Consider the following 25,998-nt stretch of genomic DNA (forward strand, 5'->3'; position numbering starts at 1 on the left):
CCGTCCCCCTCTTCGCTCTCCCCTGCCTCAGCGTCCACCTGCTACTCCCTCTCATTTGCCTTCTCCTCCTCCTCCTCCCCTAAGCACACTAAGAGTGACTAATCAAACTTGATTCCATTAAATCACACTAAGAGTGGCTAATCAGATGCGACTGCCATATTTGATTCCATCAAATAAGTATACAGTGTATTCAATACTCTAAGCACTTCTTTTCCAGGAATCTCCCGAATGATGAGGGGCAGGAAACAAGCCACTGGAGGAGCCCAGTCATGAACATTTAACCACTCATCAACACAAATATTTTCATCACTAGCTAAAGTCAATATCTGAATTCTGAAGTAATAAATCAGATTATAGGACGAACACTTGCTACAAATTGATAGGTCAGGTCTTAAAACCCACAGTCGTTTCGTTTCAAGGTTTTGATGCTTTGTGTAGGCTAATATTCAGGTATGCACAAGTATTCTGGACTGAAGAAATCAGGTGAAACAAGAAGAAAGAGGAAGAGCCTGTTTTGGAGTTTGACTTTTCTTATGTTACAGGAAAAACTAACAAAACCTAGCTAAATGCACATAATAGTTTGTTCTACCTTTGTTTTTATTCAAAATTTTTATTCGTAATATAACACCTCAAAGAATTTACATCTACATACTGACCTTCTGTCACTCGAAATGAAGTTCGAGAAAATAGAGAAAGATGATTTTCATACCTCCCTCTCCTAAAATTTTACTGTGACTTCAAAAACTGAATTACCTTCGTCTTATAAATTCTTAATCATGAGTAATGTTAGTGTAATCGTGCTGTTGACCTCTGGAATATTATTGTGTATATCCATCTGCCTCAAGAATTTCACCACTAATCTATCCTGCAGAACTACCAAATGTTTTCCATAATCTTGACACCTAAAACAGATTCATTATTACCAGCCCATCCTGCACAACAATATTATGTATCATACCTCTGTTTACGATGTATCTAGGTGACTAGAATTTAAGTTAAAGGAACAGTCCTTTTGCTAACAAAAATAAAGTTCACATATCGATCCTCCCACAACCTATATTGGCAGGAGCCTAGTCACTATGTGACCCATTTTTTATCTTTGTTATTCAACTTTTCCTTCAACAATCCTCCCTAAGTATATAAGATTTCCACCATTTTTCTTTATTTTGTTCCCAACTGAATTTAGTCTCAAGCTAGAATGTAATGTCCAAATGTCTAGTTTCTTATTGTCGTGATATCAACAATTTGATATTATTTCCATCTTTAACAATATGCTTCAAGTAGTAAACCAAATCCTTACCTCCAAATACTAGCTTCTTTGCCCACTGAAGCGCTATTTGATGTAAACGATACAGGTCTAGTTATCAGGGAAGCCAGATGTTATGTATGCATCGTGACTTTTCTAATGGCACGATAAAACACATAACTAAACTCAAGCCTCTCCAGAATAAGAATAGACAAAATCCTAATCTGTGGCTGCAGAAAAATTCAACCGTCAGTTTCAGCTGAAACTAATGTGTTTTTCGGAAATTTTTCTGAATATTGTCACCCTTAATTTTATAGAAAATTGTAAAAGTTTTGCTGAAATCCGAAAGCCAACCTAAAACCATTGAAACCACAAGAAGTCTCTGAAATTTCTAATGACCTGGACAAATTGATAACAAAAGTTTAACAAGAAATCCTTCAGACGAAGTGGATGAAAGAAGCAACAATAAGTATTCTCAGAAACCACCTACAGCAAGTTTTTGTAGATAAATTATAGCTGCTACAGATGGAACCAAGTGCTTGCAAAGTAGCCAAACAAGCTTAACGGATGTAATTAACTACAAATCTATCAGAATGCTCCCCTAATAGCTAATTTGCAAAATCTAAAATACCCAAATCTGAGATAAATTTTGCCTATGTTCAGTGTTCGATAGATGATGAAAACCCATGAAGGCTTGTCTCTAATCTTTGGAGATAGCTCACAATTCCCAACACACAAAAGTAAAATGCACCCTACGAAGATCCATCAGTAAGCTGGCAGTACTTTCTTGCTTGATGCCTACATGGAGCCATCGACACTTGTACCGAAGAAGACAAATAATTTTGGTTATAGCAATGCTGGGATTTCCCAAGTCAAGAAATGCTTTAAACACAAACGATGTACATCTCTTAGCTCATCCCCAATTTCCAAATGCTACCCAAGCTTAACAACATATACAAAATGCCCAAATGATCGAATGCAATTCTCGCAAAAGACCAAGCGTACAACAAAATGCAAGAGCAGATAACCGGTTATCGAGCAAGCAAACTCACGGATTAATGGGCCTTGCTTCTCCGCTCCGGGCCAGCTTGCGGTTGCTTGTCGGTGGCTAATCTGTAGATCCAATAAACCTGAGAGGAACAAACACGTATGAAGGGCTGGAAAGGGGCAAATCGAAGAGGAGAGGGAGGAAGAGTGGCGGTTGATTACCAGGGCGAAGACATGGGCGGCGATGAGGAGGATGACGATGGCGGGGAGGAGAAAGTCGAGGATCCACGGCCGGGGGATCGGGTGCTGCTCGCCCGCCATCTAGGGGCAGTATTGTAGTGTCTGCCGCGACGGAAGAACCGAGGAGACCAAGAGAAACAGACGCCACTTCACTTTCCTCTCTTGTGCTGCTCCACAATATGTTTTTGGTTTTAGAAACAGAAGCCCGAAAACAAACTTGATTGACATTTTATCGGATATGATCAGAGTATATATATCTGATAAAATAAAGTTATATATATATATATATATATATATATATATATATATATATATATATAATAATAATAATAATAATAATTTAACTAAGTTAATTTGATTGTAACAGAAATGTTTTAATCCTAATTGACATGTTATCTGTAAAAAGATTTGTTGCGATATGTATACACTCAACCGAGTGGACTCAAACGTCATGAACTGATATATATATATATATATATATATATATATATATATATATATATATATATATATATATATATATATATATATATATATATATATATATATATATATATATATATATATATATATATATATATACATATTTTTAAAATTAATAAAACGTCTCATTAATAGTATTTATACTCAGAAAATATATTAATCAAGTTGAAAGCTCAATATCTAATATATTTACTTACCAAGGGTTAAGAATTTAAAACCTCATTCGATACATTTTTATACTTAAAATATTAATATATTAATAATATATCAGCACTATTAATCAAATCTTAATGATCGAGTTAAGTTGGTTAGCTTTAAAGATGTTTGTATATCATCATAAGATCTTGAGTTTGAATTTTATTTTTATTATTTATCTTTTGTTCAAAAAAAATTATCTTTATTATTTATGAAATGTTATACATCTCATTTCAAATTTTTTAAATTTAAAATAATGATATTTTAGTATATATTAATTAAGAATATGAAATCTCATCCGATAAATCGTTTTAGAAGTTTTTTTTTGTGTGAAAAACAAAAGATTTACAAAAGTTCCATTACTGATTTAAAATCTAAAAGTAAATAAAAGGCTGGTGAAGGGTTGACGATCAGTAGATCTACAGAGCCCTTAAGCATTCTGCGTTGGTTGCCCGACCTATGATTTAGGACGTGAGCATTAAATATCAATAGATGGTCTATTAATGGCTAATCATCAAGTCAATTGACCCTACACACCTTTAAATAGCCATTAATTTTCGGCACATTTTCTTGTGTGATGTACTTTTTACCATTAAAAGGACCCAAAATGTACAAAGATTTCAGGCAAACATTCCCAATATCATAATTCTAAATATCATCATCCAAATACCTATCTTACGTCTTGAATATTTCAATATAGTTTTATCCTTTCGAAGCTTATAAACTTGGATAAAGATGATCCGATAAATTCATAAGCTCTTGGTTTCATTCTCCTCAATCAACGTGGGACTAAATTTTTTTATCAAATTCACGTTAAAAGAAAAACTATGAGCCCTTGGCTCATCTTGGGGAGCATTGATAAAGACATTTAGTCTCACATTGATTGAGTAGGAGAATCAAGGGCTTATAAATCTGTCGGGTCACTCTTACCCTCAAATATATCTTTTGAGGCTCACGAGGTCAAAAAGGACAAAATCATACGAGTACACCCAAAACAAATAATTTCTCAAGAGCCTACGGGACTACGTTAATGACGATCAAATACCGACTTATTAGATTTGCGCTAGAAGGAGGGTTATGAGCTCTTAGCTCCCCTACGAAAGGAGTACTAATAAAGATATTTAGTTTCACATTCGTTGAGGAGTAGTAGAACCAAAGGGGTTTATAAGTCCATTGGATCACCGTTATCCTCAATGGTTTTTTTTTTGGACTCACAAGCCTTGAAATGATAAAATCGTATGAGTACACTCAAAACGAATAATTTTTCGTGAGCCTACGAGATCAATCTAATGATGACCAAATATTAACTTATCAAATTAGTGCTAGAAGGAGAGCCAGAAGCTCTTGCCTCTCCTAGGGGGAATACTACGTCGGTTCACCTTTACTCCTAGAGATATCTTTCGGGGCTTATAAGGTAAAATCATACAAATATACTCATAACGAATAATTCCTTACGAGCCTACGAGATCATACCAATAACAACCAAATACTTGACTTATCAAAATTCATAAATCATACATCTCATGCCTAAAATCCTCAACAAATACATGAGTTAGAATTTAAATGCCTACCTGGGTTTTTAAAAGACCATGAATTCCAATAAGCATAATATAGGCTTTTCACTAAAGAAACCTAGCATAATAATTTAGATTGGCAAGTGAAGTTAAAAAATTTCAAACTCGTGCATCCATTGGCAACAAATTTTCAAACCGTATATGAAATTAAGAACTAAAATAAAGCTTCCAATCTTCGTTGGTTTTATGTCCATGATGACGTTTTAGTAATATGACTATAAATTTAATTCATTTCTTATGAAAATGATTGTATGTAAGTTATAAGACATAAGCTATCATAAAAATGTGTGCTCTCTATCTATAAAGAATAGAATCGTCAATTCGAAGACGTGAAGTGATAGAAAAGAGATATTATAATTGAGATATTGAGAATCATTTATTATTTTAGGTTGACCTATTTTTCTTGTAGGACCTCCGTGTCAATCATTCCTCCTCCTATATTGCCAAAAATATGGAACCAAACCAAAAATATTGGCTAGTGCTTATGAAACTTCATTTTTGATTGGAAGAGACAAAAACAAATCTCTGAACTTGTTATATGTTATCCAATGTTTAAACACTAGAAATAGAATTGATTACATCAAAACAAGGTTGTCGCAGATGCATGTATCTTTACGCTTCTATTTTATATTTATTGTAATGATAAATAACTATTATAATTATAGTAACATTATATAAATAGTAAGTAATCTTAATAATAATTAATTAATTTATTTATAGTGGATTAGGTATAGGATAATATTTTATAACATGAATAGAATATTCCCTCATAGATATAATAATAATATTATAATGCTTATGTGGCTGTCATATAGCGTATTTAATTCCTATAAATTTCAATATATCATATATTTCCTCCAAATATTTAAATTTTCATACACACCCTTCTATTAATATATATATATATATAATAATTAAATCTCGTTGTGAAGGTTATTATTTTTAACTTTATGATTATATACAAAAAAAACATTACCAGTCTCTGCGGAGGACATATATATTAAATTAATATTCATAGGGACAAACATGAAAAATGCATCATTCAGAGGAATAGAATTTGCAATTTTCTGGTCTAGACGCTTAATTTAGCTTACGACGAGGGTGTAAATGAGAAAGTACTCTGAAGGATCAACAACATCGGAACGGATTCGGTACAAGCGATCACGATCCGTCCTCGACAGCAGCTCACTCGCTCTCGCGCTCACTTTCCGTTGCTCGTTTTCGATCATGGCCTACGATGGTGTTCTCTTGGGGATGGGGAATCCCCTCCTCGACATATCCGCCGTTGTCGATGAGGAATTCCTCAACAAGTATGTCCAGTCCTTCACCGATCCCGTTTCTCTTTCCCTGTTCTTGGTTTTCTGATGTTTAGATCTCACTTTCTGGCCTGTTCTTCGTCGCCGGCGTGTGGATTCGTGTCCTTGTTTTTTTTTCTGGTTCAGTGATCTGTTTTAGGCTCCGGGTTTCTGCTTGAGCGCGTTGAGGTCTTAAAAGTTGGCTTTTCTCTGGAGAAACGGTGAAGCTTAGATCGTTTTACTTGGATCAGTGGTTGATGATGAGATCGGATTTGGTTTCTTCTTTAGATCTGAGCTTGTGGAAATGAAGCTTGGGTCGCGGGATCAGAACAACTGCTTATATTTATACTGCTGCTGTTCCATGCTGACAGATCCTGTTTCTTACCGATTTTGAAAGCATATGCTTATTGATTGAAGTTAGTCGTTGTCTGAGGTCACATCTTATAGATTCGAATTTTTGGATTGCATTGGATGACTTTGAAGTAATCTGAGCTGATTATTTCCTGCATTTATTTTAGATTATTGTGGATCTGTTTGTCGCTTCCATGTCCAATATGTAAAGCATGCGAAACTAATGATACTTTTTCGTAATGCACGAATCATGACTGGTTGAAGTGTTTCTTGGACTGTAGATACTTTATGTAATGTATGCTTCTCTTTGTGGGATTAATCAAGTGTTGGTACATTGCTGTAGAACCAGTTACATTCCTATATTTTATCGTTTGGTTATGCATCAAAGGAGCATACAAGAATAACTGATGATGCTTTCTGACGCACCTCATTGTTGTGGCATACAATTCATCTTTGCTGTTAACATGTTTCGGAATAGTTTTTGGTGTTACTTGTAATTTTTCTACATTGTAGAACTATATATATATATATATTAACAGTTCCTTGTGCAACTACAGTCCCCTGCTATGTCAAAGTCAGAAAACTAAAACACAAATGCGATAGAGATTGTACATGCAACAACAAACATTTCTAGGAGCAACTCAGTATGTTCTGAAATAAATTGGATCAAATATCAATCAAGAATATTAGATGCATTAACGATAATGCATATGGCTTTCTTAAGGCAAACTCTTGTTCAGGATTGGTCAAAAATAAATTATTTGGATAGTATCAAGTTAGGCTGGGTAAAATAAATCAGATAAAAGTTTAAATAATTTAATCCGGCATAAAATAACCCATTTATAGAGCCGAGTGAAAATTGTTTTAGCAACTAAAAAGAAAAGAGCATTAAAGGTAATTGGTTGGGTTAGGATAGATTATAAGACTGATATTTCAACCCCAATTCATAGGATTTTATTTCTTTGGAATTGTAACTCTTTACTTTATGACAGTTCTTCTTGAACTCAGCTTTTTGAAAGATTTTATTCTTATGGTGGTTTGTGTCCTTTACTTTCCCTTTCGCTTAAAAGCTGAACTTGGCTAATGTATTTCTTAAATGTCATATCAATAGATGATAAAGATCAGACTATCGCTTTGGTTGTACATATTGCTTCAGAAGTGTTACTTACCTTTTTGTGTTTGCCAGATATGATCTCAAGCCAAACAATGCAATTCTTGCGGAGGAAAAGCATTTGTCATTGTAAGTTTTGTCATTGCTGTCTGGTAAGTCATATTACCCTGTGCAGCACAAGACAATTTCTCCTGCCTTTATTTTTTGGGTGGCTTTTGGACTTGCAGTGACATCAGCACTCAATTGTTTGGTTTATGTTATAGATATTATTTTTTCATTTGCTTTCCAACTTTGATCTTTTTCTTGTCTGAAATATTTGATAGCCAATTTATTCCTTATTTTACCAGGTATGATGAATTAGCTGCAAAATACAATGTCGAATACATTGCTGGAGGTAGCATTTGGGTTGGAGTTGACTAAGTTAAGTTAATTCAGTTAACTATTAGTGTATAATCTGATTTTGTGCTATTTTGATTTGGTCAGGGGCCACACAGAATACAATAAGGGTTGCGCAGGTACTCTTTGCTTTGTTTTCAGAAATTATCTTCTATCAATAGGTTGAATAACAATGGTATTTAGCTAATCACAAATTGATTCTGTAGTGGATGCTTCAAATTCCCGGTGCAACTAGCTATATGGGTTGCATTGGAAAGGATAAATTTGGAGAGGAAATGAAGAAGAATGCAGCCGTTGCAGGCGTTAATGTAGGTCTACTTTTTATATCCTTTTTTGTATAGCATTCTCTTTACACTGACATGGTTAAATATCTTTATAAAACCTCAGTGGAATGTGTATAATTAACTCACTTGTAACACTGTTCCCTAAAAAGGTGGAATTTGTCATTTAATGAATCAACTTTTCCTCTTGGATGTTTGACCTAGTGGGTACACGAAGCACTACTTCTTATTCTGAGTAAAGCTAACATTTTTTTCTTATAATTCCATGCCATGGATTTAAGTTGTGGTGGCCCAGACCTGGAAGTACTGGTTGGCCGCTGGAAAAATTGATGCTGATGTTTTAACATCTGTCAACAACACTAAAGGGAACAAATAAAGGGGGAAAGAAGGAAAGTGATATTTTCTGAGAAATTGAGAAATTAACCTTCTCATGACTGGATCTGATTTGGTCTACCAATTCCTTAATTTTTTTCAAAGAAATAGAGAATTAGAGAAATAAATTTTTGCTAAGCTTTTCTATGGCCAATGGTTGCATTATCTTGTTGAGCTTGTTGGGAGGAATTAAAGCAATAGCATCCATGAGCAGGAATTAAACTATCGTGTATCCATTAAGTTTGATACAGTTTGTGTCAGTTGAAGTTGGTCCATTTTGTTTCACAGCTTAGTATTGTTTATTCGAGAAATTTCTTAAACAAGGAAGTATTACAGAAAAATGTGCATCCTAAGTTTTGTATGTTGATTAAAATGATACACGATAGTTGATGAGTCGAACTCGCCAACACTTTAAACAATCTTAAATGCTATTTTTCCCTTGATCAAACAGGCTCATTATTATGAGGATGAAACAGCCCTGACTGGTACATGTGCTGTATGTGTTGTTGGTGGTGAAAGGTAAGTTTGCTGACGATCATTCTTTCCTTATTTTTGTTTAATTTTCTTGCTGATAAATAATTACTTCCAAATGTTTGTTATCAAATTTTACTGTATAAATACATAATTTCTTTGTATCTTAAGTTTTGGATTCAAAAAGTTTATAATCATAAAAGCGATGGATATAGCAATTGTTCCTGTAGACGCAATCTGAAATATAGTTTTTTGAATAAACTGAAATATAATTGTATGAGATCATTCAAGTAAACCTAGAGAATAAAGGTATGGTCCTGCAGACAGGGATACCAGCCTGCATTAAGGTGAATAAAGTTGGTTAAGTTGTGAAATAATAAAATCTGAGTGTGGATATCCATAGTCAAGCAACTTTGGTTATTTTCATAGTTCATTTTTTCTTTTCCTTTGAATTTTAGTATAAGAGGCAAGGAATATTTGTTATTCATTTATGATATGATGCAAGTGAAAATGAATTTCATGATCACTTATCTTAGTGAAACATGGGATCATTAACCCATTTGTGGTTTTCTGACCACTTTGAGACATTTGTTCATCTAGACAGTTTTTATAATCATTCCTGCCATATTTTATTGTGGTTAGCATTTAATTTTCTTGCTGTAAGTCCTAGAATCCCGCATTTCTGTCACAAACAAAGTGGTCGCAGATATGTCAGCTTTCTTGCAAAAAAGTGTTGTTGTCTATAACCAGACCCTGTTATGTAAGATATGTACATCTACACATTGGACTTCTTTTGAAATAAAAGAAATAATATTTGCAGCTTCTTTTGTCAAGTTCCATAACTAAATCTTTTGTAGATTAGTATCATGAAAATAAGCTTTCTTGTTACCTAACTGCAATTGCTAAATCTTTCTGTTTCTATTCTCCTCATCTGAGGCTGTTCATTGTAAGATCATCTTGATTTAGCAGGATATCCATCTGTTTCATTGAATTTGATCCATTTATTTCATTTTGTTGTATTGATCATTTGCCATATTTTTCTTTCATTTATGAGCAGGTCCCTAGTTGCTAACTTATCTGCAGCAAACTGCTATAAAATTGATCATCTGAAGAGACCAGAAAACTGGCAATTAGGTAACATAATTACATTGTCCTTCTTTGGTTCAATTTTTTATTCCGAGCATAAGTTCTTAATAAAAATGTAATAAGGGTGACAAGCTTGTTGTTATTGAGAAATTAGGCCTTGATATTGATATTCCTAGTTGTAATGTGGCTAAAGTATTTGGTCACTTTCTATTTTGTTATATTAGAGGGTATACTACCTAAAAACAAACTTGGCATTTATCTGATACATGATGTTTTCAAGGATGTGGCATTCTTGTTGCATCTAAAAGAAGCTATATCAAGAAGATTTTTGGTAAATGGTGACCGTCATTGTTGCATCAATTGTCCAAGAAGAGGAGACATTCCTGTAGGTCCTTGTACAGTTTCACATTTATGGACAAGTTTTGTGACAAAATGTTGGGGAGCTTTCTGGTTTGCAATCTATATGTTATTATGTTTTGAAGTTTCCAAGGAAGATAATGCTGATGGACTTTTCAGTTGCACAGATAAGTAGACGAAGAAAACAAAGTAATACGGTTGTGCCGATGAAAAAAGTGAAGGAATATGGATAGAATATAAATCCAATAGAAAATTGATGTAGAACAAGGTAGAGAAATAGAGAGAGTAAAAGAGGAATAAGATTAGAGATTAAAGAGGAGATAGAGAGAGGAATGAGATTAGAGAGGAGAGAGAGACTAGAAGAGAGAAGATGTAATTTTTTTTCATTTAAATTTAAACTCATCCATTGACAAACTCCAATATTTATAGGGGTTTAGAATCTTAGTATAAACAATGAAGACAATGATTCCTAAGAGTAATCTCCTAGAGAAAGAATTAGGATGCATTTAAGAAATCCAAATTGCGACTTTTAAGATAAATAGTAAATGAGTGCACTTAATATAAAAGAAGTCCCTAGAAAAACCAAAAAGACATTTCAATTTGCAAAACAACTCTTAGAATTTCTAGGCCAACTAATTGATAACTTCTTAGTTATTTCTTTACCTAAAATAATTTTTTTTGAAATTCTTTGTAAAGCTAATGGTTCTCTATCATTCTTCCTCAGTGGAAAACAATGCAACCCCGGAGAGTGATCTGTAAGGTATTGGTTCAATAAATTTGGTGCACAATCATAAAGTTCCTCCAAAGTAATCCAAGACTCCAAGTGACATCAAAAGTTGAAGAATCATGCTACTTGACAAGAAAGTGTTGAGTAATGCTAGTAACAGACATAACAAGGTGGTCATTAAGAATGACCTCTACGTCATCCTTGTATTGTGAGAGAATTGGTGTTTTGGAATGATTGTCACCTGTAGAAACACAAATGGACAGACAAGGAGGCTCGAAAGTACCATAATATAGAGTTAAATCCTTCACATTGAAAACTGGACTAATATTTAAGTCTGAAGGCAAATCGAGCATATATGTATTAGATCCCGGTTTTTGGATAATGGGGAAAAGATGAATGGCTCGAACATGCAAATTTTTGAATGATTTTTTAGAGAATTTCTTAGGGTGAACACGAACTAAGATATAATCGCCAACTTGAAACTTTTGACTTTTATGATGTGCATTAGCAACAAGTTTGTAACTTTCATTACTTAGGGCAATTTTACATCGAATTTCAGCATACAAATCATGAATATGTTTAGCGAAGGAGTGGGCTAGTTATGAGGCATGATAGTCAAGTGAAAGGGGTGCAAGGTCAATGAGGGTACGAGGAATATAGCTGAGGGCAGTTTAAAATGGGCTTTTTTTGATGGAGCGGTCGATTGAGTTATTATATATAAATTCTGCAACAGGTAAAGTTAAGACCTAGTTTCTAGGTTTCTCCCCAACTAAACATCTAAGAAGATTTTTTAAGAAATGATCAACAACCTCAGTTTGACCTTCAGTCTGGGGTGAAAAGTTGAAAAGAATTTCATTGTTGTGCCAAATAGTTTCCACAAAGTTTTACAAAAGTAGCTAACAAATTTCACATCCCTATTGGACACCATGATTAAGGGAAAATCATGTAATATAACTACTTCTCGAAAGAACAATTTAGCAATGTGCGAGGCATCATTGGTCTTGTTACATAGGATAAAGTGGGTCATTTTTGAAAATCGATCAACAAGAATCAAAATAGAGTCATGACCACAGGCTATTTTGGAAAGTCCAAGGATAAAATCTAAACTCACATCTTGTCATGGTGAATGCAGAATAGGCAATGTGGTGTATAGGCTAGTATCGTGGTTGCGAGTTTTGGCAATTTGACAGGTGCAACACTACGACACCACTCGAGCAACATCTCACTTTAAGGAAGGCTAGTAAAATCTATCCTTGACCAATACAATGGTCTTATCTCGACCTTAATGACTTGCTAAACCATCGGAGTGCATTTCCTAAACGAGGAAGTCTCAAAGGGGGGATTGAATAATACACAATTTAGTAGATCGAAAAAGGTAACCATCCCTAAGAATGAAGTTTGTATGTTTATGATGGTTTCCATCTTGGACTTTTTGATATATGTGACTAAAGTTTAGACATTGGGTATACTCTTCTTTTAATTGCTTAAATCCTATGACATTGACACTCGTGATAGATAGGAGTATAGAAATTCTATTGAGAGCATCAACAGCTTTGTTTTGAGTGCTAAAACAATGCTATAGTTTTAGCTAAAGGGGAGAGAGAGAGTGATAAATAGAAAAAAAAAAAGAAGGAGAAAACATGGGGAGAAGCGATGAAAACCATGATCTAATGAAATATACGAATTTTCTTTTCAACAAAAAAATTAGTAAAGATTTTGAAAATTTACCCGACACTAAGAGTTATGTGGTCCACCAATTTTGTAGGGACAATCACCCCAAAGTCCAACTGCACACACTAGGGATTGACATTTGAGGTGCAAGGATCCATGAGTGATGTCACTGAAAAACTCTTTTTTTTAAGTCTAGATTTTGTTTTCATCCTAGTCAATTTTTTTCATTTAGCTTAATTGAAATGAATGTTTCTTTTAACTAGTTACCTTTTAAAAAAAGAAAACAAGAAGAACATGATATTGAAATATAGAACATTACACCCCAAATTTGTCACATATTAGAAATGGGAGGATGTTATGAACTTATAAGATTAGATAATTCTACTACTATTTGGGGTTAAGTATTTTGGGTACATGATTTTATTTTATCAAATAGTTTTGGGTTCATTAACTCTCTCCAGACCTTGCATTGGCAAGACCCTTGTACTGAGTACGTCCATTTTTTTTTTTATTTTGGGTACATTACTTTAGACTCATTATGTTTTGACTTTTGATTGTATTAATTGGTATCAAAGTAAATGTATTACTAGATATCATGAGAGCTTACATAGAAAAGAATTATCCGTGTGCGGGATTAGAAGTACATCACAATATAGAGCTACGACTCTGTTCGGCATTACACATGTTGCTGGTGCTATGTGCTAAGCCTTTGAGTTTTGATGAGCATGCCAAATGATGGGAAAATTTGTCAAGAGTGGGAGGATGTTATGCCGGTTTATATGGCTAAATGAATCTACTATCGTTAAGTTGGGTTTAAGCATTTTTCTCATCAAGTGATTTTAGACATCAAATTAACAATTAGTTTTTATATTGGTCTAGATTGTAACATTTATCAAATGTGTGGATCTTCTCTCATAACAAAGATCAATTTCATAATGCATTGTCTTTTTCAAAGATGTAAATATGGTTCTAAAATTTGATACTAGTAGTTGGTCAGACTAGTATTAGTACTAAGATACTGAGCAATATACTGACCTATTTTCCCAAATTACTGAAAAATAAAAATTATAAAATAACAGTATCTGACTCATTGAGCTGTATGTTCTATTGGTGGTTCTCGATTGGACTGGTGAACATCGGTTGGTACGTACTAATCCTATTGGCTCTTTAAAATAAAGACTATTCATAGATTACAGTAAAATTGGATATGGTTGAAAAACTGCCACATTTTTGTCACAGATTATTTTTTTTACTGATTTCTGAAATTCAAATTGAGAATGCTGAAGTTATCAAACTGGGTTTTCTTTGGTCTAACTATTAAGTTGTATGCAATTTGACAGTTGAAAAGGCAAAGTACATTTACATAGCTGGCTTTTTCCTAACGGTGTCTCCTGATTCCATCCAACTTGTAGCTGAGCATGCTGCTGCAAAGAATAAGGTATAACTGTATGAGTTCTTCTTGACTTAAACCTTTTACTTTTTCCACTTGTGGGATTTTGTTCCAATTCTATGTAACTTGCAGGTCTTTATGATGAACCTCTCTGCTCCTTTTATCTGTGAATTCTTCCGAGATGCCCAGGACAAAGCTCTACAGTGAGTGTTCTATTTTCTTCTCCTTTGTACTCTCAAAAGGTATTTCTAAACCACATTGTTCACTGATAATAATTTTCTATTTCATCCTTTTACAAAATAGTGGCTTTTATCAACCTACAAGTCTTTCTGTTTAATTGTGGTCATGACAGGAATGGCTAAAGGCAACTACCCGCTTTTCTATTTTATTTGGCCTCACTTTATTAATATTCAACTTACATGAAAAATATTCGCAATCTCAGTTATGTGGATTTTGTCTTTGGTAATGAAACCGAAGCGAGGACCTTTGCAAGAGTCCATGGATGGGAGGTAATTGTCTTCCCTCCCTATTGTATGTAACAGCTTGTTGTATTAGACTTTCTGACCGGTTATTATGATGCTTAGACAGGAAATGTTGAGGAGATTGCAGTAAAGATCTCAGCTCTGCCCAAGGCATCAAAGACACATAACAGAATTACTGTCATCACACAGGGTTGTGATCCAGTTGTTGTTGCTGCTGATGGAAAGGTGAGTCTGGTTAGGTTTTTCTGTATGACCTTTCCATGAACTTCAAATGACTAAAGGATTTATATGATGAAACACCATGTTTGCATCTCTCATATACTATCGAGTTACAAATAAGTTAACAAGCTTCAGAATAGGCTCTGTTTCTCATGATGACACTTTTGGTATTACTGTAGACATCTTGATACACTTTGTAACAGACTTCCATCTATTTTCTATTTTAACCCTTAAAAGATTCCAGAACTTCTTCCGGGACTTCCTTGTATCTTACTGAGACATGTCCGTTTCATTCACTGGTTCTTTCTTGCTTGTTGCAACTTCCATGAATTTTTTCTGATATAGTCATCCCTTGGTTTATTCTTTTGACTGCTAGGAACAGACATCATTTTTATCTCTCACTTTGATGTTGATTTTTCTTTCTCATATCTCCCCATTGAGGACATATTGTGTCATCTAATTTTGTCTTACTGGTGTTGCAAAAAATATCTTTACAAATTACTCGACATACATAATATGAAGGGAAATTTAATTATGCTTAGCCTTATGGTATTTTGCCTGCAATTTGTAGTTTGAATCACAAATTACTGATAGACTTTTTTGATCATTGCTTTATCTGAGCAAACTGATGTGTATCTTTTTCATGGAACCTTGGCATCAGGTGAGATTGTTCCCTGTTATCTTGTTACCAAAAGAAAAGCTTGTCGATACCAATGGCGCAGGTACTTCAAAGCTATTGTTGTTGTTAACTAATGACAAATTTCTAATCGGTGTCCAACTTGAAGAGCTTATGGCACAACACCATTGGGATATTATTTAGGATTTATTAGCATAAGTTGTGCGTTAGAATTCTCGGTTCTTCTGTATCATTCTACATTGGTCCATTATTGCCACTGTTCGACTTATTGGCCATGCACTTCTTAATGAAGGTGATGCATTTGTTGGAGGATTTCTGTCTCAACTGGTCCAAGAGAAGAGCATAGATGACTGTGTAAAAGCTGGGTGTTATGCGGCAAATGTCATAATCCAAAGGTCAGGCTGCACCTACCCAGAGAAGCCAGATTTCCGGTAAAAAGAAAACCACGATGTCACGGTGAGGATTTGCCAAGATCAGGCCATCTTATCCTTCATATTAATTAGCCATTTGCTGCTACGTTGTCTCTTCAATGTTTTGGGGCTTTTCCACTTGAGAAAGTATTACTTTCAACATCGCATGGTGTAGGTGGATTTCTCCAAATGTTCACTCGTGAATTGTTGCTGTGAGAACTAATTTGCCACAAAGGATGCTGCTCATGTTACTGGCGTTGGAAAACATCCATCGGGACCTCAACATGTTATTGGAGATCTAATTTGCCCGTGCACCTTATTGGCATTGCATAAGAGACTTCCTCATCTATCATCTTGGTTGCATGTTGTTTGAGTAATCTATTATGCTAAACATTCCAATTGAAATCTAAACTGTCGTATATAAGGGTTAGTATAGCTTACCTTTTGATGATATTATTGAATCGTAAAACTTTTGTAGATCTGCACAAAATGATTAGTTCTTTCTTATCTTTCTTACCTTTTACAGTATAATGATAGTATTGGAGATTGATGACATAAGAGTCTTTCCTAATAATTTTTCAACATTGGCAGGGCATTAATTTTCCAAGGATCTAATTAAATCTCTAATTTTTTTTAATCTTAAGTTATAGGGTAACGAAATCTAATACATGTATCGTCCTCATGATCCATTGCATCTAACTTCTCATTTCCTTAAAGGTTTTTCTGTAGGAGTGATTGTTTTAAAATAGGTAGATATAGTTGAGAAACCTTGTGGCAGTATCAGAACCGATGTTTCGATTTCCTAAAACCCGAAACTGGCAGTTCCAATTTCGATTCCGGCTCTGTTGACTTCTGGTCTAGTTCGAATCATTATCTTTTTTATTAAAATTTTATTTAAAAATATTAAAATATTAATAAATTTTATTTCTAAATTTTGAAAATAAAAATGGATGTATAATTACAATAATTGTAGTGATATAAAAAAATTAATATAAAAATGAGTAAAATTATAAAAAAAAAAATCCATTGCTTTCCCTATCGGATGTTTCGATCATCCCTTCACAACCTGCTGCAAGTCCCTCTCCCTCTTGGTTCCTTTTTCACATAGCCAAGTCCCGCCGTTCCATCATAATATTATTATAAGAGCCATAAGTGTCATCTTTCTTTATAAATTTATATCAATCTATCATACGTATTAAATTGATTCTCTAATCAAGATTAAATATCTCTCCGCCACCTTTCTTCGCCTTTCGTCTCACTCCCTTGGCTTCTGGAGCATGCTTGGGGACAATGAGCAACCCCACCGCACAATCTTTTCTTCCGCTGGTCTTTCCATCGCTTTCTAACAGGGAACGCATGCATGTAAGCACGTAAGGGTTGTTGCTGACTCTCCAGAGAAGATGACTGGTGCAACAGTATGACAATATATTAATTATTACGATGAGTATCAAATAGTTGGAAAGAGAAGCAGAGTTCAGCGATAGGTTCCTGTAAAGTATCGAATTAAAAGGAGTTAACATTCAGACTCTTTTTTTGTCTACTTCCGATGTCGAGCTAATCGGGTCTCACAGACATCGTACATAAAACCTCCTCTTCCTGCTCCCTATCAGGCGCTAAGATAGTACAGGATGCAGAAAGCCAGAGTTTCTCGTGAAGAAACAATGAGCACCATCCGAGAGTCCTCACACGTCTTATGCGAACAACTCTCTCATCATTCCCACCTCCAATCCGAGTGCTATTACGTCCACCACCTCTATACTATGGCTTCGTCGTCGACTGTCATCACCACCACCACCACTACCACCATCACCACGGCCCGCTCCTGCCGACTTCGACGCGGCCGTAGTAGGAGATGGATCATAAATAAACTCCTGGAGTTCGCCCTTCAGTGCGGGCTCGCCCTCCTTGGCCCCTTCTTCATAAAAAATGCAGCTCATGAGGACTCGGCTACATCACCACCGCCATGGACTGTGGCTGTGCTCGGCATCTCTATCCTCGTGACGCTCTGCGCCGGCATCGGTAGCGTCGCTCTACGAGGTTTGCGTGGACCGCCGTCGTTCCTCCCTGATTTCCTCCACTTCGTCACGTACTTCTCGGCCATGTCGGCGTTCGCTTCTTTTGTTTCCACGGCGCTGGGGGGGCGATGCTGGTGGATCTCCTACGCGTTCGCTTGTTTCCCTTTGGCTTGGGGCTTCCGCCACCTGCTCCTACGATGGCGGCTTCGCCGAAGAAGTTGATGTAAAGAAGCGATCGTTCCACTGAAAACTGGTAGGCCAGTGCAGAATCTCCTCGTCAACCACGTATTAATAGGTTGTACCACAAACGGACGGCTGTTGTTAGTTCGGGCTGACTGAACCAACCCTCCAAGTACTACAGGACCGCGTGGTTCCTTTCCATTTGCGCTTAATGTCATAAAACATATGTACAACCCTACAAATTTACATAGCTTTGTCTTATTGGAGCAATACTTTTTGCTATGGGGGGAGAGAGCGAGAGAGAGAGAGACTCGACTAGGGTTTCCCTTTCCGGTTTCTGTGGCCGCCGGTTATCCCTCGCCGGCGGCAACGCCATCCTCACGGGCCTCCCTTGGCGCTGTGTTGCTGCCTCGTCCCTCCCCTGCGGGCCCCACGGGGCATGGTCTCCCTCGCCATGAAGCTATTGGCATCCGGCCGATGGCGTTTCGTGCTGCTGGCCCTGTCGTTGGCGCTGGGGTGCTGCGCGGCTCGGCTTCAAGGCTGCTCCCGTCCCACTCGCTGCCGAGGCGTTCTGGGCCGGCGGACACTCGCTCCCTTTCTAGTCTCCCGCGATTGGTCTGCCTCGGTCACGTCTCCGTTGGACGCCCCCTCGCCTGTGTTGGCCGGCGTCCGTCCTGCTCCGTCGGTGGCCGCCGATCCATTGCTGTCGGTTCTGATCCGGCGGCGTCTCTGGCCTTCGGATCCTTTCCGCTGGCATCTCCTTCCGGATCGCAGGTGGTCACGGCCTCCTCCGCTCCTGGCGCTACATGATGCAAATTCGAGCCTCCGTGGGGATGCGATGCTGTCGTGTCGGCTTCGGCGCCGATCGGTCTCCCCTTCCGGCAGTGTCTCCTTTCCAGCGGGGTTGTCTTCTCCCGTGGGACCAGCATCGGGGGACCCACTGCCACCGACTTCCCCGATTGCTCTGGCTCTCGAGAGATTGCTTCCTTCTCCGGCGAGCTTCGGATCTTCGCTCACCGTCGGCTCCTTCCCCTCGGTGGCTTGTGCCGGTGTCGCTTCTCCGGCTGTGGATCCTGAACCGCCGGAGTACGATTGGAGATCGATGATGTGCTCATTTTGTAATCTCTTTGGATATGCTACCAAGAAGTATGTATGAGAGACACACTTGTAGAGAAATCCCGAAACAGCTACTTTGTCGGTTGTAGATACCAGGGTCTATCGTACCGAGCCGTACCGTCCGGTATGGGCGGTACATATCGGCCCGATATATTGTCGGTACGCGGATCGATTGTTACCGGTCCAAGTGCACTGTAGCAATGCTACAGTATTCGGCATACCTGAATGTACCGCTCGGTATACCGTACCGTATCGGTACCGAGCCCAGATCAAAATACCGGTACGATACGGTATTACGAACCTTGGTAGATGCACACTTTGTCGAAGGCGATTCTCTTACTACCTGTGTGTCGGTTTTCTTATAGTACTCATTTCTGTGCCAATTGTGTCAAAGGTTGGAAGGAATAGAAGCTGATCCATCATTTCTGTCCATGTTACTGTAACGAATATGTTCCTTCGGGATTTGACGTTTCTTCGTCCAGTTGGTACAGTTATTTCAGCTATAAACAAGGCATCATGACGACCGAGGTGTCAATACGATTTAACTCGTTCCGAGTACGTAAGATCATTAATATGGTCTTTGAGTCGGAGGGTGTTAACCCGAGATTTGATTGAGGGGGTGTAGGCCTCGTTCTCCCAAGTGGAGGTTGAAGATGAATCATTTAGCTCTCCAACTCTCCGTTAAGTGCTTGAACATAAATCATAATCGAAAGGGGGATTCCTGATTTAGATCCCTTCGGTGCTTATGTTAGGTTGGCTTTTTTAATAGCATGTGGACCTTTTAAGACCCACATTGCTCTTGTGGGAGGAAAGAGGGGGCATAATAATGTCGGTCTTTGTCATTCTCACCCACAACCTTCACACAAATGGGAGAGTTCAATAAAATCGCCATAGTTGCCCATTGCATAGGAGAAGAGGTGATAGATTTGATGAGGCTAAAGATGGAGGCTACTATAGGTCCAATGAGATAGAGGAAAGGGAAGACGATGGCAAAGGTAGCAAGCACTAGGGTAATGTAGGATGATGCGGGTCCGATAGGAGCTAAGGGTAAATTGATCATTTTAAAAAATATTTTATGAGAATTTCTTAAAGATAAAGAGCTTCTTCAAAAACTTATCATATTTTATTTGATTAATTTTTTTATCAAAATAATTTATGATTTATATAGTTTTATTTTTATCGATGGTATACTTAATTGTTCATGAATAATTTTTTTTATTCTTTTTCATAATTCTTTATATTCATCTCAATATTCTCATCGTAACAATATAATTTTCTTATAATCCAACACTAAAATTTTATAAATTATGATTAGTTTTATAATCCTCTTATACGTTGTTTCTTTTAGATTAAAAGGATGACCATCACCCGTTAAAATTGACTGCAGCATTTTCACTTTTATTCAAAATTTCATCCAACAATGACACTAATAATATATTCAAGATAACTTTCTAGAACTTCACGTGTATCTAACATACTTATATCTTTGGTTATTCTTAGTGCCATTAAAATTACATTACTCGAAGGAAATCATTACTTATGAGGTTATTTAAAAAAAAATAGTATTTTTTTTAATTACAATTTTATTATATTAAAATAATATATATGATGCTCATATGTGATTAAATTTAAAATCTATCACTCGTATAACAAAATATAATAATTAATCGAATATCTCAATAAAGACTTAACGATTGTATTTAAGAATTTATTTAAAAAATTACTATAGTAGATTAATCTATTATTCATCAACTTATGCAAGCAACTTGAAAAAAAATAATTACTTGTATACTTCTATTTTTAACAGTAATACGATTTCTTTTTTATTCCCCAAAATTTACAGTGTCTTTTTTACCAATAAAGAAAAAAAAATTAGAAATTAGAAATTTTATGTTTAATTTTTAATCAAATATAATTAAATAAATGTATTAATTAAACGAACTCTTTTCATTGACTTAATCTCGTTTGATTAGTTCCCAACGAAACCCTCCGAGCTTATCGCTTCGCTCGATTGCGACACGAAGCATTCCGCAGCGCCAATGGCGGACTCCGACCCTCCGCGACTCGACCGTCGTCACCTCCTCCTCCACCACCACCACCGCACCGCCGGTCACGTCCTCCGTCACTCGCTTTCCTCCCTCCTCTCCTCCGGCGTCCTCCCCTGCCTCCTACTCGCCTCCCTCCTCCTCTTCGCCTTCCACTCCACCCTCCTCGTCGCGACCCTCCGCCTCTCCGCCCTCGTCGATCGCGACCCCGCCCTCCTCTCCCTCCTCCGCCGCCTCTCCTCCTCTCCCTCGGCTGCCCCCGCCCCCGCCCCCGCGCCTCCCGCCCGCCCGCGCTCCGCTCCCTTCCTCCGCCTCACCCGCGCCGGTGACTTCTTCTCGGAGTCCGACCCCCCCGCATCACTTCGCCTCTCCCTCAACGCCTCCCGCCTCCTTTTCCTCGATCCCGCCGTAGGCTTGCTCCCGCGACCCCCCAAGTCCTCCAAGAGTAGTGTACCCTTGTTCCCTTCCGCCGTTTCCCCTTTCCTTTTCTCGTTCCCCGACGCCGACGACCGCGGCGGCGGCGGTCGAGATCGGGCCGTCGGTCAGCAGGATTTGGGTCGGGGTTTCGACATCGACCGTCGAGATGCCACTGCGATGCTCTACGTACTCGTCCTCCTCTCCTCCACCCACTCCCTCGCAATCCTGGGGTTTGTCATCGCGTATACCTCTGCTCTCGGCATTGTCTTCTTCTCGATTGCTGCCTTCCACGTCCAGAGGCCCGCCACCGTCGTCGAGACCATCTTTTCTGGCGCTCGGGCGGGGATCCGACGGCTCACGGGGTTCGTGTTCTTGCGGTGGGCGGCGAGGGACATGCTGATCCAGTTCCTCAGCTTCTGGTTCTTCGCCAATGTCGAGGATCAGGCCGAGCTGTTCAAGCTCTTCGTCAAGGTCAAGCTTATGCCTTTTACATTGTCGCCATTCAACCCATGGTCTGGGCTGCAAGACGAGGCGCTCTCGGGGTTTTTCTTCGTGTGGGCTCTAGTCGACACAGTGGGGTCGGTGATGGTTGTCCTCATGCCCTGGGTGGTGATAATGGACAACAATTTGAGGCGGGGTGTGCTGGATGAGGTGAAAGAGGGGTTTTATTTCATAACTCTGATGCCGGCACAGGCAATCTGGATCAAGTTCTTGGAGATGATGATCTGTGGGAACCTGGGGACGTCAGCAGCCATGATGGTTGGTGGGAGATTGTTTGCCGGTCTGTTCCATGCGGTGGCGGAGGTATACTTCATGGCAGTTTGGTTGATTTTCTACTTTGCAGCAAGGGGCAAGGATGGAGAAATGACGGGGCGGAGGTTTGGGCCAAGAGACTTGCAGCGTTGCATCGATGAGCTCAGTTGAGATGTACCGTTCGTGCTGGTTGTGAGGATCATTCTGCTGGTAGCCGCATACTCATGAATTCGGTGAGGTTGCGCCCTTTTACTTTCTTTGTTGTGATAGAACTTTTAATAGTCCTCATTTATACTTTCCATTGGTTAAGGGGTTTTGGATTCACATGTACAGTTTTGGATGAAGAGATTTGTTGTATAGGTTGTAGACATCAATTTGTAGATCTCCTGTCTACTGCTGCTTAATCAAGTAATTGATAACTCACACCAATATATTTTCCTGGATGTATGTTTTGCATGATCTTTGTTATGCTGGCTGGTTCTGATATCCAATGCTGAAATTTTAGGAGTTTACACTTTGAAAGTTGACACAAATATTTTTCGACTATGTTATAGTGTTAGTTTGATGATATGTTAGCATAAAATGTTGCTTGATGAAAACTGTGAATTTTGATGATTATATTGAAATTTATGGAAACCCATTAAGAAGGATAAGAGGATGATGGGCAATTGGTAACAGAAGTGCTTGATCATCTCTTTTTCAGTAAGAGTTTGTATATGTGATACAAAAGTTTCAAATTAAGTGGGCATCTTCTACTGAGAAGGAAATGCCAACAAAGTAGAGTACAGATAGGTTCTTAAATTTGAATCCTTACCATATATATCCTCTATACCAACTCTTAGAGCCAACAAAGTACAAACAATCCATAGTCACCAAAAACACCACGTCCTATCTGTTTGTTTCAGTTATGTGTTTGTATGATTTTGATGTGCCAGAACTACAAAAATGTTTCTCTTTTTGTGTTGAAGAAACATACTTTAATATCATTTGAAATAGACAGCATCTATGAGTTTATGTCTATTTAGTTATACTCTTTTTAGATGAATTCTTATGATTATAGTATTGATAAGCAAGGTAGGCAATACCGAATGATACCGCCCGATACGGGCGGTACATACCGGTACGCGGACCACCCGCAACTGGACGGAACGTTTAAAAGCGCCCCGTATCAGACGATACGGGGTAATATCGAGCGGTAACGATCGAAATTTCGATCGTTACCGCTCGGCACAACTCGGTAACGGTCGAAATCGACTATTACCGCACTGTAACAGTGCTACAGTGCTCCAACGGTTAAATTGACCGTTGGAGCCCTTTCTCATAGTATTTAAACCCTTCTTCTTCCCTATTTCACTTCATTAGATTTTCATGCTCTCTTAAACTATCTCAAACTATTTTTTCTCTCCTAAACTCTACAAAATAATTATTTGTGAATTCAATCGATGCTAATTTGGGAAGATTAAGAGGAAAAACTTTCTAATTAAAAGGTATGTATTCTCTTTCTTTAATTAAAAAGTAATTAAGATCTTTAATATTATGATTAGTGTGTTTCATGCATATTAAATATTAAAAAATATTTATGATGCTGCGATTAGTAATTTTAATAATGATTTAATCGAAATTTGTTTGATTTTATATCAATTTATTGTGTTTAATACATATTAGGGTGTTTGTCATATTTATAGTGTTGAAAGAGAAGTAATTAGTGAAAAATTAACTATGTTAATCATGTAATTAGTGTATCGAATGATGATTTTATCATAATTTGAATCATATTGGATCAAAATTATATATTTAATGTTTCTTTTATATGTTTGACATATATTTCAATCACTGAAATACGAACCTTGAACAAGACTTCCTCAAAGCCCGAAAAAGATATGTGATACTATTCTTACATAATTTACATTGATTTTGTTAAACTTATACTATTACTATATTTATTTCTAACTTAAAAACTTTATCTTAACTTTTTTTTATTTTTAGGTATTTTCGGAGGGTTTTACACCCTAAATTAGGTGTACCGCTCGGTACATGGTATCGTACTGTACCGAGCCAGCCTCGAAACATCGGTACGGTACGGTATTGCATACCTTGCTGATAAGTACTAGATACACAAAAAACACTAAATAAAGGAGGTTAAGGCTTTTGTTATATCATTATGGGTTAGGATATCATGCTTGTTTAACTAAAGGAAAAAATTGCTTTCCTTCTAACTTCAATGAACCTAATACACTTTGACGAGAATTGAGCCAATTTATTGGCTTAGAATCAAGTATTGGTTGGCTAGAGTTACGAGACTTACTAAGATTTCAGCTAGGTGCAAGCTTGTGGATGTGGTAGTTAAGTATGAATGAGGTTTCAGATATTGAGCCTATGGCTAAACAAAGGTTTGTTTTGAGACAATGTTCTTAGAGTCATAAACAGTTAAATACCTGGTTGTTAAGCCCATATTCCAAACTGTATATGTCGACAAATTTAACTAAAATAATTTTATATTCATCATTTTTTTATAAGCAACTTTATTGGTATTTCTTGGTTTAATCTATTTTAAAAAACTTTCTTAGCTTCAATTTAATATGGAGCTTATTTTGATCTTTCCATTAAACAGAAAATTAGTCAATAAATTCCTGGGATCCTTTTATGTCATTTAAATTGGATATTTTGCTTAGTTTCAGAATGGAATAAGTCTCAGGATTGTGCTGAGGTCTATAACAAAGGTTTAAAGTGACTGACAAAATATGGAGAATCTTGTCTTTCCTTATTGCTAGTGTTTTTAAGAAGTATATATTCTACCTTTCTTCATTCTACACCTCGTATTCTTTTATATCCACAGGTTACATCACCTGAGAATCAAGTTTAGTATTTCATTTTGAATGTTAGTGTTTCATTTTGAATACTAGTGCTTTTAAGAAGTATATATTCTTCCTTTTTCATTCTACACCTCGTATTCTTTTATATCCACAGGTTACACCACCTGAGAATCAAGTTTAGTATTTCATTTTGAATGTTAGAAAAATAAGTTGAATAGTTTGAAGGAACAATAGGATGAATAACGACTGTGTACAAATTAATGATTGCTAGGACTGGTGATGTTTATTGTGCAGATGCTTCTTGCTAATTTGACAAATTCAGCAAGTGCTGGAAATTTTGCTTATAGGACTAGTGACTAATTAACTCTTCTTCTATTTACCACAGTGACAGTTTCATCACCTTCAACCTCGGATGAGCCTTGTATGATCTTGTAGACATGCTTTTGAGGCCATATGTATAACTATTGCTCTAGGTAGATATACCTAGAGGTATCCTAAAGTTCGTAAGCCAAATTGTAATATGGAATTATCTCAAAATGTGTTAGGGTATGCATATGACGAATATGAGTACTCCTTGAAGCCATAGTCATAACACCTGTTTGAGCGATCCAATTTTGAGATTGTGAGTGAAAACAGCGATGGTATTTATGAAGAAATTGTCCTTGAGCTGTTCCGGTA

General features: G+C 37.1%; 2 protein-coding genes and 1 long non-coding RNA gene across 5 annotated transcripts; 2 read left to right on the forward strand and 1 right to left on the reverse strand.

Moving 5' to 3' along the window:
* Positions 1 to 2,071: 2,071 nt before the first annotated feature.
* Positions 2,072 to 2,662, reverse strand: LOC103983486 (uncharacterized). Its single transcript, XR_010508086.1, has 2 exons — positions 2,456 to 2,662; positions 2,072 to 2,376 (listed from the first exon to the last, which is right to left on the reverse strand). It is a non-coding gene; the product is annotated as an uncharacterized LOC103983486 (long non-coding RNA).
* Positions 2,663 to 5,854: 3,192 nt separating this feature from the next.
* On the forward strand, positions 5,855 to 16,504 carry LOC135662974 (adenosine kinase 2-like). 3 transcript variants are annotated; one of them, XM_065176725.1, is made up of 14 exons: positions 5,857 to 6,035; positions 7,558 to 7,611; positions 7,830 to 7,876; positions 7,966 to 7,997; positions 8,085 to 8,186; positions 8,983 to 9,050; positions 10,060 to 10,136; positions 14,184 to 14,281; positions 14,366 to 14,436; positions 14,676 to 14,742; positions 14,818 to 14,940; positions 15,596 to 15,656; positions 15,864 to 16,027; positions 16,157 to 16,504. In XM_065176725.1, the coding sequence occupies exons 1-13, from the start codon at positions 5,953 to 5,955 to the stop codon at positions 16,004 to 16,006; spliced, it is 1,026 nt and encodes a 341-aa protein (XP_065032797.1). In that variant the 5' UTR covers positions 5,857 to 5,952; the 3' UTR covers positions 16,007 to 16,027; positions 16,157 to 16,504. The 3 variants fall into 3 exon arrangements, 2 of the variants coding, with proteins under 2 accessions (XP_065032805.1, XP_065032797.1); XR_010508088.1 differs by lacking the exon at positions 15,596 to 15,656 and having other exon boundaries at positions 5,855 to 6,035; XM_065176733.1 differs by lacking the exon at positions 15,596 to 15,656 and having other exon boundaries at positions 5,855 to 6,035; positions 15,864 to 16,504.
* Positions 16,505 to 21,279: 4,775 nt separating this feature from the next.
* On the forward strand, positions 21,280 to 25,998 carry LOC135662998 (uncharacterized). Its single transcript, XM_065176738.1, has 2 exons — positions 21,280 to 22,740; positions 25,706 to 25,998. The coding sequence occupies exon 1, from the start codon at positions 21,332 to 21,334 to the stop codon at positions 22,676 to 22,678; it is 1,347 nt and encodes a 448-aa protein (XP_065032810.1). The 5' UTR covers positions 21,280 to 21,331; the 3' UTR covers positions 22,679 to 22,740; positions 25,706 to 25,998.

The sequence above is a fragment of the Musa acuminata genome, chromosome BXJ1-4 (assembly GCF_036884655.1).
Source record: "Musa acuminata AAA Group cultivar baxijiao chromosome BXJ1-4, Cavendish_Baxijiao_AAA, whole genome shotgun sequence".
Lineage (NCBI taxonomy): Eukaryota > Viridiplantae > Streptophyta > Magnoliopsida > Zingiberales > Musaceae > Musa > Musa acuminata.